We start from the raw sequence: 17436 nt of genomic DNA, 5'->3' as shown, positions 1-17436 counted from the left end.
GTGGGCAGATCTGAAAGACCGTGTGCGAGCAAGGATGCCTACAAACCTGACTCAGTTACACCAGCTCTGTCAGGAGGAATGGGCCAGAATTCAACCAACTTATTGTGGGAAGCTTATGGAAGGCTACCCGAAACATTTGACCCAAGTTAAACAATTTAAAGGCAGTGCTACCAAATACTAATTGAGTGTATGTAAACTTCTGACCCACTGGGAATGTGATGAAAGAAATAAAAGCTGAAATAAATCATTCTCTACTATTATTCTGACATTTCACATTCTTAAAATAAAGTGGTGATCCTAACTGGCCTAAAACAGGGAATTTTTACTAGGATTAAATGTCAGGAATTGTGAAAAACTGAGTTTAAATGTATTTGGCTAAGGTGTATGTAAACTTCCGACTGTATATAAAATTATATTTGTGTTTGTGGATGAATTTACCTCTGACGTTTGTGTGCTGAAGACCATTGTGATATGTTTTTGCCTATTCAAAAAAACGACATGTCACTTTCATACCATATATGTTGCACATTTGTGTATGACTGTGTGTGTGTTTGGGCATACAGACATTGAAGTGGGCCTCCCTCACAAGTGATATAAATACCTGTATCTGTCCAGTCAGCCTAATATTTTTAGAACACCCCCAAGAGGTTCATGTAGCGTGTAACATCCAAATGTGTCCCCAGATCCACCTGGTGCCCCAGAGCCTGGCCAGGAAGCGTGTGTGGAACAAGAAGTACCCCATCTGTATCGAGCTGGCCAAGCAGGAGGACTTCATGTCCAAGGTCCAGGCCCAGGGAGAGAGGCCCGAACCTGGGGAAGAGAAGCCGGCCGGGGTGGGGGAGAAGGGGGAGAAGCTGGAGGTTCCAGGTGGAGCTGGGGGTGGAGAGGAGCCCAGGAAACGCCCAGGGGAGCGGGATCTAACCCTGTTCCTGTTTGGGAGGACGGGTCGGGAGAAAGAAGAATGGTTCAGGAGGATTTTGGTGGCATCCAGACTTAAGTCTGAGGCTAATAAAACGTCCAGTGAGCATCCAGTGGGCAATGAGGGAACATTCAGATGAACACACAGACAGCTGTACTTTTTGGGGACCAACAATTGATTCCCATTCAAAATTCTATTCTCCCTAACCTTAACCCTAACCCTAATTCTAAGAGGATTACAGACAGGGAGATGTTAGCTAGACATTAACGTATGTGAAATGATTTCCAATAGAATTTGAACCCAGGTGTGGTTGTCGTTACCTAACAGACTGGCCTCACAGACTGGAGGCAGAGAGCAGGAGTAGCAGCCGTGGCAGCCTCATGGACGAGCCCTGTCAGAAGGACCCTTCCCTGGCCGGAGGGGTCAGGCAGAAGATGATGCTGGACTACAACGTCTACATGGCCAAGTACGTCACCACCCTGCCCCCGCTAGACAGCCCCCCGGCCAGCAGCCCCTCCCACAGCCCAGAGGGCAGCCCTGGAGCCACCAAGAAGGTAGGGTTGATGGGGGAGACCACAGAGATCTTATTCATTCTATATGTAATTCTATGGAGGTGACCATGTTGACACAGGCTGATCAGATAGACATGTAGTTAGTGTGGCCATGTAATAGCATGTAACTGAACAATAACAACTATACTAAGCAACATGCAACATTTTCAAAGAGTTACAGCTCAAATAAGGAAATCAGTCAATTGAAATACATTCATTAGATCCTAATCTATGGATTTCACATGACTGGGAATACAGAAACAGCAGGGGTTCAAACTTTAGAACCCAGTTCCTACATTTGAATATAAAAATAGATTTTATTAAACAAAACTATGCTACATTTTATCTCTGGGACCCTCAGGATGACAAATCAGAGCAAGATTACGGAATGTAAGTACATTATTTACCTTCAGAGGTGAATGTATCAAACCAAGTGCCGTGATAGTTTTTGTTGTTGTGCATTCTCCTCAAACAGTAGCATGGTATTTTTTTTACTGTAATAGCTACTGTAAATTGAACAGTGCAGTTAGATTAACAAGAATTTAAGCTTTCTGCACATATAACACATGTCTATGTCCTGGAAAGTTGGATGTTACTTACAACGTCATTCTAGTCACATTAGCGCACGTTAGCAACAACCGTCCCGATATAGGGACACCGATCCAGTAGAGGTCAAAAAAAAAAATAGGGGCATGGATCAGAAAACCAGTCAGTCTCTGGTGTGATCACCATTAGTCTCATGCAGCACGACACATCTCCTTCGCATAGAGTTGATCAGGCTGTTGATTGTGGCCTGTGGAATGTTGTCCTATTCCTCTTCAATGGCTGTGCGAAGTTGATGGATATTGGCAATAACTGGAACACGCTGTAGTACGCGTAGATCCAGAGCATCCCAAACATGCTCAATGGGTGAAATGTCTGGTGAGTATGCAGACCATGGAAGAACTGGAACATTTTCAGCTTCCAGGAACTATGTACAGAACCTTGTGATGTGGGGCTGTGCATTATCATGCTGAAACATGAGGTTATGGAGGTGGATGAATGGCACGACAATGGGCCTCAGGATCTCATCACATTATCTCTGTTCATTCAAATTGCCATCAATAAAATTAAATTATGTTTGTTGTCCGTGGCTTATGCCTGCTCATACCATAACCCCACCACCACCATGGGGTACCGCTTGCCCACATGACGCCATACACTGTCTGACATCTGCCCGGTACAGTTGATACCAAGATATATCCGTGAAGAGCACACTTCTCCAACGTGCCAGTGACCATCGAAGGTGAGCATTTGCCCACTGAAGTCGGTGATGAAGCCAGACTGCAGTCAGGTCAAGACCCTGGTGAGGACGACGAGCACGCAGATGAGCTTCCCTGAGATGGTTTCTGACAGTTGGTGCAGAAATTCTTTGGTTGTGCAAACCCACAGTTTCATCAGCTGCGGTTGTGAGGCTGGTTGGACATACTGCCAAATTCTCTAAAATGACATTGGTAAAGAAATTAACATTAAATTCTCTGGCAACAGCTCTGGTGGACATTCCTGCAGTCAGCATGCCAATTGCACGCTCCCTGAAAACTTGAGACATCTGTGGCATTGTGTTGCGTGACAAAACTGCACATTTTAGAGCTGCCTTTTATTGTCCCCATTACAAGGTGCACCTGTGTAATGATCATGCTGTTTATCTTGGCAAAGGAGAAATGCTCACTAACAGAGATGTAAACAAATTTGTGCACAACATTTGAGAGAAACACTCTTTCTGTGCATATGGAAAATGTCAGCTCATGAAACATAGGACCAACACTTTACATGTTGCATTTATAATTTTGTTCAGTGTACATTCAAACTTTAAGCAATGAGCAAGTATTCTCCGTTCGTTTCACATACAATTGTATATATACCCTGGACCTGACCTCTAAAATCAGTTGGATATAGAGTATGTATGTTTACAACCTTTGTCTCACTACTGGTTACTCCCACGTTGTTCCTGTCAGTTACCCAGCAGCCCGTGCGAGCGGCCGAGGCGAGGGGCGGTGCCAGAGGCGTGGGTGAACGCCTTGATAGGCCGGGTGTTCTGGGACTTCCTGGGGGAGAAGTACTGGGCTGACATGGTCTCCAAAAAGATCCAGATGAAGCTCAGTAAGATCAGGGTGAGTACTGGCATCCTGTCTCCTCTGCCTCCACATACAGTCAGCGTGTATATTCTTCTTATCTGTCTTTGTCCCAGAGAGCTCTTTGTCGGTAGTCCTTTTTAAATTCCAAGCGTCTTCTCCTCCCGTCTTCCCCTCACTGACTTCTCAACACACTAGAGGGAAATGAGATGTAACTCAGAGGAAACACACGTGTAAGAAAGGAGACTGTCCTGAGGTGTAAATTTCCTGTGTCTTACAGCTGCCGTACTTTATGAATGAGCTGGCTCTGACAGCGCTGGACATGGGCTTCTCCATTCCCAAGATCCTCCATGCCTCCAAGCCCTCTGTGGACCACCAAGGTTGGACACTCTCTCTCTCTCCCTGCTTTCTCTTCTCCCTCTATCTTTTCTCATCTCCCTCCTCCTATCATCTCCTCTCTTTCCCCCTCCCTTCTGCCTATTGTTTCAGTCTCCACATACCCCTGCCTCTATTAACCAGAGTAATTCAAATTTTGCCTCACTCTTCCATGCAGAACTGGTTTAACTCAGCGATATTTGTGGGTTTTCAAACATGAACTGTTTGTTTCAAGTCCTGCCACATCTCAATTGGGATTGGGTCTAGACTTTGACTAGGCCATTCCAAAACTTCAAATGTGTGGCTTTTTAGCCATTTACATGTAGACTTGATTGTGTGTTTTGGATCATTGTCATGCTGCATGACCCAGCTGCGCTTCAGCTTCAGCTCACAGACGGATGGCCTGACATTCTCCTGTAGAATTCTTTGATACAGAGCAGAATTCATGGTACCATCCCAGTACCACCACCATGCTCAACCGTTGGCATAAGGTTCTTACTGTGGAATGCAGTGTTTGATTTTTGCCAGTCACAATGGGACCCATGTCGTCCAAAATGTTATACGTTTGACTCATCTATCCATAAAACAAAAATTCAAACAATTGAATAAAAAAATTAAAAGGATCATCCAGGTGCTTTTTGACAAACTTGAGTCAACTTTTTGGATGAGATGGGTCCCATTATGTCTTGGTATTGGGTGTTGCATAACTTTGTTTATGAAATAAATCAATTAAGTAATTGTTGTGTTATTTGTTCACTGAGGTTCCCTTTATCTAATATTAGGTTTGGTTGAAGATCTGATAACATTCAGTATGAAAAATATGCAAAAGTAGAGAAAGTTAGAAATGGGGCAGATACTTTATCACAACACTGTATATGTTATTGATTAGGATCTAAAAGGCCAAACTAGATCAGCACTCCAACTGAGAATGTGAATACAGCCCGAGGCACATTCATTCCTGCATTGATATGTCTGACTTTGGGATGGGATGAGGGGGAGAAGTGGGAGGCTAGTGAGTGGGAGGTCATATTGATCCAGTCATGTGGGTTAAGTCTGTTTTTCATGTTTTACCTGAAAAACCTTTCATTGCTAAGCTTGAATGTCTCACTGTCTCGCTTTAACGGGCCACTTCTCCTTAAAGGCCCAGTGCAGTCAAAATGCAGTTTCCCTTGGTTTTGTGTCATATTGTACAACAGCTGATGAAACTAACACTTTAATGGAGTTTTGGCTTACCTGGTGACATCAACAGGCGGTATACGTTTTAATAGACCAAAAACAAAGAGAGTTCTAAACCTCTCTGACAATACCAGCTAGTTTTCAGTTTTCCCCATTCAGACCACTCCCAGACAGTCCTATTAAAATTATTGCTTTTTTTGCCAAAAAGCATTTTGTTTGGGGACCATTTTAATTCAAAACAATCACAGTAAGGTACTTAATTGTTACCCAGAAATTATTTGATATTGAGATTAAAAAAAGGCTGCATTAGGCCATTAAAGCTACAGTCTGGGATTTGGGAAGCTTTCCATATTCAATTCAAGGTTAAGGGTTAAACTCCTAAGGCTCTACTGCAGTGTTTCCCAAACTCGTTCCTGGGGACCACAAGGGGTGCAGCGTTTCCCAAACTCGTTCCTGGGGACCACAAGGGGTGCCTAGTACTACACAGCTGATTTCAAATCATCAAAGCTTGATAATGAGTTGATTATTTGAATCAGCTGTGTAGTGTTAGGGCAAAAACCAAAACGTGCACCCCTTCGGGTCCCCATGACTGAGTTTGGAAACACTGCTCTGCTGTCTTGCTACAGTAGAAGCATCAGGTAGCCTAGTGGTTAAGAGCGTTGGGCCAGTAAACGAAAGTTTGCTGGTTTGAATGCCCCTGAGCAAGGCAGTTAACCGCCAACAACAACTGCTCCCCGGGCGCCGATGATGTCGATTAAGGTAGATCCCCACACCGCTCTGATTCAAAGGGGTTGGGTTAAATGCGGAAGACACATTTCGGTTGAATGCATTCAGTTGTACAACTGAATAGGTATCCCCTTTCCCATAAGCTCCTCAGTCTAGAGAGTGATTTATTGCACACTGTCCTACACAACACAGTTCCCATGGGCTTTCCCCCCAGGCATTATCAGCTAAATGCTTGCACATAATGAGCCCTATGGGGATTACTGCTCAGCAGCTCTGTGCTCCTCTATTCCAGGAGGATGATGAAGCTGATATAAGTTAAGGGCTTTATAACCGTTATCATCTGAAGAGTTTCCAGAGAGTTAGTAACAGAAATCCCTCCCCACTTTCATTGTGTGGGATAGAGTGTTTGGAGAGAGATCGAGATGAAGAGTAAACATGTTGATATTTCCTCCCGTATAGAGACGTGATATGACTGAAGAGCTTAATTTCACTAGTGTGCACACATACATACACACACACACACACACACACACACACACACACTTGTATACACCAAAAAACGCTGCTGGGTTCTGACCTTTCCCACCCAAAACCAGGAAGAAGCCTGGTGAGTTAGCCAGCTTCTGAGCCAATCAGAGGTGAGGCTGCCCTAGAGTTGACCTTTTGGTGTGTTTACTAGAGGATCATTCCACTCGCTTACCAGTCAGACACAGCATGTGGCTTCACTGCAATTAGGAGTCAGGTGGGGAACCTCTGGTTAGTCTACAAAAACAACATTAGCATTTGTACTTTAGAGACATGCAATGTTTAACAGAGTTTTACAATAGTACTAATACAGGGCCAAAGCAAACAATGGTGAATTAATTATCTTGAAATTGCATCTAACAGTGGGTAACATAAGAACTTAGTATTCAAGTTGTTGTTCATGTGTGCTCCCACCAGGGGCTGCTAGCGACCAGAGTTCCCCAAAGGCAGATGTGATGCTGCTTAAGGCCGCTACACACTTCACGCAAACAGAGCGACGGAGCGTCGTATACGTTACAACATTTTTACCAGAGTGAGAGAGAGAGATTAGCAGCTACTCTTCCTGGGGTCTAAACAGTGTTAAAACAATTACATCACAGCAAAACACAACAACAGCCTACATCATCAATAACACAATACATCATACATTATTACTCTATTATACAACATTTACAATATAAAATACACTATACCACAATATGACAACATTGCATTGTGTGTGTGTGCATGTGTCTCTTCACAGTCCACGTTGTGCTGTGAGTTGTTTTTTTATCTGTTTTTTTCAATCTGATTTTACGGCTCGCTTGAGTTACTTGATGTGGAAGAGAGTTCCATGTTGTCATGGCTCTATGTAGTACTGTGCATTTCCCAGAGTCTGTTCTGTACTTGTGGCATGTCTTGTGGGGTATGTATGGGTGTCTGAGCTGTGTGTTAGCCGTTTGAACAGACAGTTTGGTGCATTCAACACACCTCTCACAAACACAAGTAGGGATGCAGTCAATCTCTCCTCTACTTTGAGCCAGGAGAGACTGACTTACAGGTTATTGATATTGTCCCTCCGTCTACATTTAAGGGCCAGCCGTGCTGCTCTATTCTGGGCCAACTGTAATTTGCCTATATTCTTCTTTGCTTTACTTGACCATATAACTGGGCAGTAGTCCAGGTGGGATAAAACTAAGGGAGCTCTTACTGCTCTTTGCCTCAGGCTCACAGTGGATGAGTGACTTATCCACTTACACATAGGACCAAGAGCTTTTATATACCGTCAGCATTAGCTATACATTTTTGTGCTTTTGTGGTAACTAATCCGATATGGCTGTGTAGTTTGTTGGCTGCATCCTCAACGGTGGAGAACGTTTTCATTACAGGGAAGTGTGAAAACAGTTGTGCATCATTATTCCACTATTGTCATCCAATGTGCCAACGATGGTATGTTAGTAATGATTTACCATCCCTCTTTTATCCCTTTCTCTCTCTCTCTCTCTCTCTCTCTCACTCCCTACACTTTCTAGGTCTGTGGTTTGATCTGGAGGTGTCCTACACTGGTTCCTTCATCATGACCCTGGAGACCAAGATGAACTTGGCCCGTCTGGGGAAGGAGGGAGAGTGGCTGGGGGAGCAGGGGAAAGAGGGGTGAGTATGGAGGAGGGGCTGAGGGAGCAGGGGAAAGAGGGGTGAGTATGGAGGAGGGGCTGGGGGAGCAGGGGAAAGAGGGGTGAGTATGGAGGAGGGGCTGGGGGAGCAGGAGAAAGAGGGGTGAGTATGGAGGAGGGGCTGAGGGAGCAGGAGAAAGAGGGGTGAGTATGGAGGAGGGGCTGGGGGAGCAGGGGAAAGAGGGGTGAGTATGGAGGAGGGGCTGGGGGAGCAGGGGAAAGAGGGGTGAGTATGGTGGAGGGGCTGGGGGAGCAGGGGAAAGAGGGGTGAGTATGGAGGAGGGGCTGGGGGAGCAGGGGAAAGAGGGGTGAGTATGGAGGAGGGGCTGGGGGAGCAGGAGAAAGAGGGGTGAGTATGGAGGAGGGGCTGGGGGAGCAGGGGAAAGAGGGGTGAGTATGGTGGAGGGAGAGGGGCTGGGGCAGCAGGGAAGAGATGGGTGAGTATGGAGGAGGGAGAGGGGCTGGGGCAGCAGGGGAGAGATGGGTGAGTATGAAGGAGGGAGAGGGGCTGGGGGAGCAGGGGAGAGAGGGGTAAGGACATAGAGATAGGTGGTATTTAAAATGTTCTATTTACATATGTGGTTAAAAAAGAGCACCAAGGGAGATATTATAAATCTTAAAATAAAGTACATACTTATATAGTACTTTAAAGTATGTGCACCTCTTTGGCTATGTAGGCAATCACATGTGAGGAATTAGTGGCATTCAGGATGTATGATACTGAACAGAGTGACTTAGCAACACCTTTTCTAAATACTTATTGGCTCCATTCACTGCCTAACTTCATCTGGAACTGTCAAAGTGTTTTGTTTGACATCCAACAAAAATGCTATTTGTCAATTAGTGGATGCTGGGAGGGGATAATGAGAAGTAATTTTTTTTGCTGTAAATCTAGGATCAACAGCATGGCTTTGAGCATGTGCTAATGGCTGAATTGATAGGGTTTGTTCAGTGTTGTTCTACGCTAGTCCTGGGGACTCATAGGATTTGCAGGCTTTTGTTCCAGCCCACACTAACACACATGATTCAAGAACAGGTGTGTTAGTGCTGGGCTGGACCAAAAACCCGCACCACATGAGCAGGATTGAAAACACTGCGTTTGAATGAGGGGCATTGTTATTAACTGTCACATTTGCATATTTTTTTCTCTCATTCCTTTATGCCCTCTCTCTCTGGATTCTACCTCTGACCTCGGTGGATGTGTCTTATTGCTGGTGAGTTTGGGAAAGATTTCTTTCTGCCTTTTATACTGAAATCAACCCTCTTTTTTTCTCTTTTCATATTTCACCCTCTTTTGTCTCATGGAATCAGCTTCCCTGCAAGCCAGTCGATCCTTTAAATTCCCCGGCAAGGAAGTCGTCTGGTACCAGATCTGTTTGTGCTGTCTTGCCATCTTCTATGGCAGTGGTCACCAACCTTTTCTGAGTCAAGATGCAAGCCGATATCTACAGCTCAGATTTGTTTTAAACATGACTTAAACGTAAGCCCATTAAAAACAGTTCTGTAACAATGAGGTTTGTACAGTAGACTATAGGCCCAATACATTATCATTGCATATTGCTATGCTTGAATTGCCCTGCCACAGTTGTTCTTCTCTGACCATTTTGAAATGACATTTAAAAATATTTTGGTATATGATCACACTGTTAATAGCAATGCAAGCTTATCGGAGCACTTTGCTATCGACTACTCCTTCAATGCAGCTGCAGTGCTAGTTTTAGCGTAAGTGGAAGTAGGGAGAACGCACATTTTATTGGTTAAAGTGTTGACGGTGCTGAATAACAACTTAAACATAAACTTACTCACAAAAACAGCAGCTCTTTGCTGTATTCGTAAACTTTTTGAAATCTCACAGTATCAACTTTACTGTGCCTCCGAGGCTTCTTTTTACCGTCTATGGCTCGAGGAAACTGTGCACACACGGTGATCTGAGCTACCTGATTGGCCAGTGGTAGGCCTATAGGTGCACTTGATTTGCTCTTTGGGCCTGCTGTGTTGTCGGAGTTCTACCTTCAGACACATGAAATTGTAAAAGAATGGGAACACTGCCTTCCTGGTGCAACTAATGATGCTGAATCAAGTGCACTTCCCACCAACAGTGAAAATAATAAAAAGGAACACAAGGCTTTATTATTGTTTTTTTTACAGAAATGTTTGGTGATCTACTAGGAATGCCTTGGAGATCGACCAGTCGATCGTGATCAACCGGTTGGTGACCACTGTCCTATGACTTGCCAATGACCATAGGAATTAGCAAGACAGCACAAACAGATGTGGGACCAGGCTATTTCCCAGCCGAGGCCTCTGAGGGATCAATCGTTCTGGGAATGTTTAATAGGGGGTTTGATGATAGTTTTTGAGCTGCTCAGCAAATGCTCTTCGGAGTGTACTTGGTTTGACGAAAAGGGAAGGAAATCCCTCTGCAAACAGTGGGGATGGCCTTGTGAACAGAAACATGACTTCTCATGCTGTACCACATGGGAGTCCTTTAGGCTTTAGTCTATGGTAAATGTTAGTCCCCGTTCAGGACTGAAGGAGTGTCAATACCTCAGCTTTGACCGATGGAACGAGCTGCTGTGTCCAGACTGGATTTGCTGAGGGCTTCCTAGGCACAAATGCTGCCCACACCGCTCCCCAATAACAGACAATTGTTCATACTCATTTTCATCAGTTTTCCACTTCCATTTCTTAAAGCTGACTAATACTCATCCCCTTTGTTCTCATGTTTTGGTGTGTGTTTTGTGTGTTCAGGTCCAGACCTCGGGCCTACTGCCTGGCAGACAGTGATGAAGAGTCCTCCAGTGCTGGATCGTCTGACGAAGAGGATCCCCCAGAAATCCCCATGGACATGCTGGGGGCAGAGGGGTGAGAACATCATTAGCATCAGACCGTGTCTGTCTCTGTTTCCATTAGTGTGTTTTTATAGACTTCAGAGACTCTTTCTAACACTAATTGGTGAATTGCAGCTCATTTTAGCTGTTAGAATATTACAATGAAGAAGATACAGAGAACACAGTCAATTATGCAGGCTAATAATCGTGCAGCAATTGTAGGTTACACTTTATTTTACAGCCCGGTTTAAGGTATTGTCCTAAGTGCCACAAACAGATACAGGCAGGAACTGCTTTCCGGCCCAGAGTGACAGAATGTACCCACTCACTGCCCTCACTCCCCCCACTTCCTTTTCCGACACCTCTTTCACCTCCTTCACTTCCCCCCCTCTCCCTCATTCTGTCCTCTCTCCCTTCTTCTTCCTCCTCCTCATCTCACCCTCCTATTACTCCATCTCCTCCTCCCTCAGTTTCGTCGGAGGCCACCGGCCCAGTAAGATCATGAGGTTTGTGGACAAGATCGCCAAGTCTAAGTACTTCCAGAAGGCCACGGAGACAGAGTTTATCAAGAAGAAGATCGAGGAGGTGTCCAACACGCCACTGCTTCTCACCGTGGAGGTGCTGGAGTGCCGCGGGGTGCTGGCTGTCAACATACCACCCCCACCCACCGACAGGATATGGTACGTTCCATCCATGCCCACCTCCCCTCACTGACAGGATAATGGTACGTCCCAATACCTTCATACAGTTACATACCACCTCCCCCCACCATTAGGATATAGAATGCCCCATCACCCTCATACAGTATACATAACATCTACCCCCGCAGACAGAATTTGGTACATTCCGCTCCATGGGTAAGGTCTGAATATTGAATATCCAGTGTGAATATGCATGTTATTCAGCTATAGAGATACAGAAGAGCTTAGCCTGGCTTGTTGACACAGTAGCCCACATGTCCTCTGCTGGTAATATGAAGTAGAGGAGTCAAAGCATTGTAAAAAGGAAGACTAGTAGCTCACTAGTTCAATGGGTGTAAGAAAAACCTTCCCCAGGATATTAGGATACAGTAAGCCAATGGGTGTAACATAGGGAACCTTCCCCGTCCAGGTATGGCTTCAGGAGTCCCCCCCACTTGGAGCTGAAAGCCCGGCCCAAGCTGGGTGAGAGGGAGGTCACGCTGGCCCACGTCACCGACTGGATCGAGAAGAAACTGGATCAGGAGTTTCAGGTACGCTGAGACCAGGGAGAGTAGAGCAATAACGGCTCTCTACTTGGATTATGTAATAACTGTATTGTGTGATCTGAAATCCAGGAGCTTTGACTGAGTTTTTCCTGAACATGGGATCTGCCTGGGAACATCTCTGGGCTCTATAGTCTTTCCTGGTCAGAAAGATCTAAGTCCCCCTAACTATTTGTGAATACAATTTGATTAATCATATCATCACATGAATGTGTCTTTTGTTCAATATGTATCGAAAGCTTTCCATTTCTCTTAGCTTTGCATCTCTTCCCTTGTCAACAAAGTGAATGTCTTCCCAGTGTTAGACAATGATGGGAATGGGACAACAGAAGAGTGGTTTGTGATGTATTTACAGCAGCCCACCAAGCTGTACTTCAAAGACAGTATGCTTGTGGCTCTCTGTCTTCATATAATGATCAGGCTGCTCCTAGAACTCTGCCCTGAGGCACACCTGTTGACAACTCAGTTATTCTGCCAGGCTACGAAGTAGAACTACATGTATCCCTGTTTAAGACTTCTCTACATTATTATTATCCTTACCACACACACCCAGGCACAGAAGTACGCACACATCAGTTGTGAGTGGCTATGTATGGCTTCCCAAAAATACCAGACTCCAGACAATCCCCAAATCCAATCACACAGAATAAGATTGACTGCAGTCTCCTGGGTTTTTGTCCGAAATCTGCCTTTCTGCTGTTGTGGCCTGTTTGTTGTTTTCACAGAAACATATACTGTATAACTACTATAAATTGCTATTTTGTGATACCGGCTAGACCAAAGCACCTCGTTCAGCATTCAAGTGATAAACTAAGATTTGTGTTCTTGTCAAACATGCAGACAAAACGCTTATCATAAATGTAATAAATATTCGTGGCACCCCTTTAGCTTGAAGTGTTTTCTGTTTTACTCCTAGTTACTCAAGTTCTCGTTTTTGTTCTCACAGAAAATATTTGTGATGCCAAACATGGACGACCTCTGGCTACCCATCATGCACTCTGCCACGGACACCCGTTCTAACGCCAACCTGGCTACTGTGACAACATCGACCGATGCCTTGAGGGACCCAGACCTCTCGGAGCCTGAACTCTTTGACATGTGAAGACAAGACTCTCCGTTTCTGGGGTGTTGCTAAGGATAAGTCACTGGCGATAGGACAAGGCCCAGGCGACCTGACATCCCAGTAACCACTGGTGCCAGCGCCGCAGTGGGCGGGGCTTACTGTTCTCCCCTCAGAACAGTGGGCCAATCCCACAGCCACTCCAGACTGTGAATCCTCTACCAGGAAGTAAAGAAAGGCAGAGATGGAGAGACAGCCTGCTTACTTCTCACTTGGCTGGGAAATACTGCATCATTGGTTTGAGGGAATATTAATCCGAGGATGGTGTCAATCAGACAGGTCATGGATTCACAGACCATTTGGATTGTAAGTGTGTGGTCAGACAAATTGCCATGCAGTGTAAACTGAAGAACCACACTACCTGTGATATACAGCAGCTACACCAAACGTCATAGACGAAAATGAAAAGTGTAAGTCGCTCTGGATAAGAGCGTCTGCTAAATGACTTAAATGTAAGTGTGTGTACTAATCGGAGTCCATGATATGCCCTGCATTTCTTTTTCCATTGAGATTCAGACCTGAAACCCATGAAAAAAGAATGGGTGTAGATGGTCATAGAGAGAAGGCTGTGTGTGTGTGTGTGATTTGTCACATGCTTCATCATCTAATGCACATATGGGCATTGTGAGACAATGTCTATCCCTCTCTCCGCCCCCTCCCTATCCATCGTGTGGCATTCCTTATGCAAACAGGTCAACGCCACTGTGCATCGATCAACAATACCATCCTACCCCCAAAACAACTCAAACTGCAGAAGGCAGGCTCATGTGGTAGTTACTGAATAGCCTGGGATGAATACCCTTGCCTGAGACCTGAAAATGTGTTGGATCCTCAAGATAATGTCTATGCTTTAGCTCAGCGTGCTCACACACTCTTGTGGCATGGGTATGAAACCCGAGTAAGTCACAGATGAAGGCTAAATATAGTAGTTACTGACTGTATAGCTTGGGAGCTTTCACAAAAGGCATAGGGCCTTCAGTGTCTTCTGTCCACCATTGCCTCAGCCATTCTGAAGTCAAACCACATTGTTGACGAAATACCAACCATAAATTTATGTATTGTCACAATAGTCTTACAGCTATGATGTCAAAAGAGGTGTGTAGTGTAGACAGAAGGCCTAATGAATGTACCTGTACATGTAAAGCAGGCAGTTCCCTAACTGGGTCAAATATAAAGGACCCTAATAGACTGCTAACTTAGGGCTCGATTCAATCAGATCTGCTTTAGGCGACATCTGCATAACGGTTGTTTTGCCGGTGGAACTGCGTTCGAGCAATCAAATCCACAAGCGGCTTCTGGAATTATACCTAAAGCAGACATGGCCATTGTCTGTTTGGAGTCGCATTAAGAGAAATCCTATGCAGACTCGTTTACAAGTTCGAACATTGGAATGTGAGATGTTTTCCACACCTTAATTAGGCTGATAGAAATCCTCTTTTTTGTTGTTGAATGATTTTCAATTTGAGCGTCATTATTTCTATATAGACTGTACTTTCTCATTCTGAACTTCTGTGTGGGCCGGTGTGGCTTTGTGACAATGATCACAAGAGCAGCTGCTCACCGATTTCACAGCTTCAACAGTTACACCTCCAAAACATCTTTGCGGGTGTCCTCTATCGCTGGTAAATGCTTGATCTGATTGAATCTAGGCATTACTTTGGCAGTGGTAGGAGATATTTTCAGAGTAAATTTTCTATCAACTGTTTTAAAACGGAGGTCAAATGCATTTGTCTCTAGCTGTCTTATAGGCCAAGCAGCACTTTCACACACACCTCTTTTTAAAACTGTGTTTCTCAACCTTTTTTGTACCAGCAACTGGCAAATCTGGTGTCTTATTCAGGGGGTGAACTTGTACAGCAAGTCTCACAATACAGAAACAGGCTCCTGCCCTGTGGTCCATTCTAGTTGGGACAAGGCATGCTTAGTTACTGCCAAAGCTATGCGTTTCCTCTTTGGAGCACCACCGCGCTACATTAATTGTCAGACACCCATCAGAGGGACTGATCAGCAACACCCCAGGGCCCAGAGGTTGAGCATCACTATCTCAGACCACGTTCACCAGCTAGGACACATTACAGCTTTCACACTCAGATTCTGAACATGTTAAGATGCCTGCAGCCGGTGATTCAAACAGCCATAACTAATGTCAGCCATACCGCTCAACCAATGGAAACAAGCCATTCAGTAAATACAACAGCTTTTCTTGATCAATTTCCTGTCTTGAAATACCTGACTTCATGCTGTGTACATATGACAAATATTAAACAATTTCAAACAGCAAAGACTGGCGTAGATGGCTTTGAAACCTTTCAGATTCATGACATTTGCCAAGAATAACTCCATTTACAGGCAACATGGGTTGTTTGCCACAACTTTGTTCAAATGTTTGTATGAGGCAGAAGTGCCATTTGAATAACCAGAAATTCTAGGCAAACAAGTGTGCATGTTGAGGCCATGCCATAGCTTCTTTCGCCACCGTTTGTTACATTTGCAGTGACGGGAAAAATATCAGGAATTTCAGTTGCGTTGAGCGATGTCACTACAGTTCTGATCAATATTTTTTTTTGCTTGCATGTAACTAGTAATGCTTTGACAATGGTAGCTGACATCCTAGGCTAAGATTAGATCATTCAAACTAATGAGTGCAGTTTGGGCCATAAGGACTGTGTGCTTTTGAGTTAAAGGGACACTTGCCCATGTGGACAGATAACACAGGTTCAATTGTCACTGAATAAATAGTATGTAGAACTAAACAAAAAAATAGTTGATTTAATCTGCCTATAAACAATGTATACTGGTTTATTCCTTGTAGCTCTAAAATGAGGGAATGGGTACCTCCAATCACCCAAAGCCTTATGACATATACAGATTAAAGATCAAAATACACACATGACAATTATTAGTGATTAGATGTGAGTTGCATTTAAAAGAGAAACTTGGGATGAAATGCCAAGTAACCCCAGTTATAACAAGCCTTTGATTTGTTCTTGCAGCTGTAGCTTGGCCTACAGAGCCATGGAGAGGGCTCTGCTGGTTCAAAGACAGTGCATACAGTTACGATATAAATGACCATAACACAAAACATTCCACTACAAATGTGACTTTATTGGACAACTTAATAATGTTCAATAAATTGAGTTGTATTAGTTGAATTCTCTCCATGGTATTCATCTTGGACTTGTTCCATGACTGCATCTAGATCCATGACAAAAAGGGCACAAATTAGCCTACTATTTCAAACAGACAGTCAGTTTGATATGAGAATGGGTTATGTCAGAATACAAAAGGTAACTTCACCATCAATCAGAAGTCTAACGCGTAAAACATCATTCATAACCCCCCCCCCATTGCACTACAGATGTCAAGATCACAGTATTCACCTTCAAGTCTTTGAGGGAAAACTGAATGATGCAGGGTTCCTTCGTAGAAAGGAGCCACGCTGTTAATGGCTTACACGCCACCTGCTCCAAGACTTAAGCCACATTAACTCGACGATTCCCTGAAGTGGCAAAGGCAAAAAAAAAATAGTTAAATTCACCAAGACTGGAGACAACCACATTGATGTCCATGCCTGGGTTATGAGTCAGAACAACAAAAGGTAACTTCACCATCAATCAGAAGTCTAACGCGTTAAAACATCATTCATACAACCATGGATATTTTCCTAGGTTATTGGATTGCCATTGCATGCAACTACCTCAAGAGAACACAAGGGGTTCCATGGTCCCAACGTGGACGCAAGGGGCCATGCTGCGGACCACGTGCGCAGTCTCCGCACATGATTGTGGTGCTCGTAATGCCTCCGACTTTTCTGAGGAATAGATTCAAAACATTAACGAAATGATTTAGCATCAAGGATGTTTAAAGTCAATCCAGATGTCGATAAATGAACCTTACCTTGAACGAGTCCTAAGTAGCTAGTTAGCCATTAGCTACTGGCCTTTCTACTAACTTCCTTGCCAAATTACATAATAGGGATTAGTTGACATTCACTCACTACAGTTTTCAATGCATAATCTTTTAGCGTCCATCAAACAATATGGATAAACAAAATTCGAGTTTAGTCTGCACAGATTGAGCCATGCGTCTGTAATCAGCCATACGCTCCATGTTTCTCTTGCTAGATGTAATGTAACCGGAAAACCCCCGACGAATTTATACTTGCTTGCAAAGCATATCCGGTAGCTAGCTGTGTACTTATTGGTGG

The 17436-nt window shown here is 44.3% G+C and overlaps 1 protein-coding gene, 1 long non-coding RNA gene and 1 other non-coding gene across 4 annotated transcripts in view; 1 reads left to right on the top strand and 2 right to left on the bottom strand.

The window, feature by feature from the left end:
- tex2 (testis expressed 2) overlaps positions 1-15511 on the top strand; it is a 56549-nt gene extending 41038 nt beyond the window's left edge. For both annotated transcript variants that reach the window (XM_071396369.1, XM_071396360.1), the window contains 9 exons: positions 684-1020; positions 1247-1473; positions 3465-3620; positions 3862-3961; positions 7895-8015; positions 10793-10900; positions 11337-11546; positions 11977-12097; positions 13056-15511. In XM_071396369.1, the coding sequence (XP_071252470.1) occupies positions 684-1020; positions 1247-1473; positions 3465-3620; positions 3862-3961; positions 7895-8015; positions 10793-10900; positions 11337-11546; positions 11977-12097; positions 13056-13211 (1536 nt within the window). In that variant the 3' untranslated portion in view covers positions 13212-15511. The remainder of the gene's footprint in view (positions 1-683; positions 1021-1246; positions 1474-3464; positions 3621-3861; positions 3962-7894; positions 8016-10792; positions 10901-11336; positions 11547-11976; positions 12098-13055) is intronic.
- Positions 15512-16012: 501 nt separating this feature from the next.
- On the bottom strand, positions 16013-17377 carry LOC139573196 (uncharacterized). The gene is made up of 4 exons (XR_011674557.1): positions 17127-17377; positions 16927-17040; positions 16610-16728; positions 16013-16424 (listed from the first exon to the last, which is right to left on the bottom strand). It is a non-coding gene; the product is annotated as an uncharacterized lncRNA (long non-coding RNA).
- Positions 16138-16279, bottom strand: LOC139540284 (small nucleolar RNA SNORA50). Its single transcript, XR_011668151.1, has one exon. It is a non-coding gene; the product is annotated as a small nucleolar RNA SNORA50 (small nucleolar RNA).
- Positions 17378-17436: the final 59 nt, after the last annotated feature.

Source organism: Salvelinus alpinus, chromosome 1 (genome assembly GCF_045679555.1).
Source record: "Salvelinus alpinus chromosome 1, SLU_Salpinus.1, whole genome shotgun sequence".
Taxonomy (NCBI): Eukaryota; Metazoa; Chordata; class Actinopteri; order Salmoniformes; family Salmonidae; genus Salvelinus; species Salvelinus alpinus.
The sequence above is the reverse complement of the archived record's forward strand: the minus strand, read 5'-3'. Positions and strand labels throughout refer to the sequence as shown.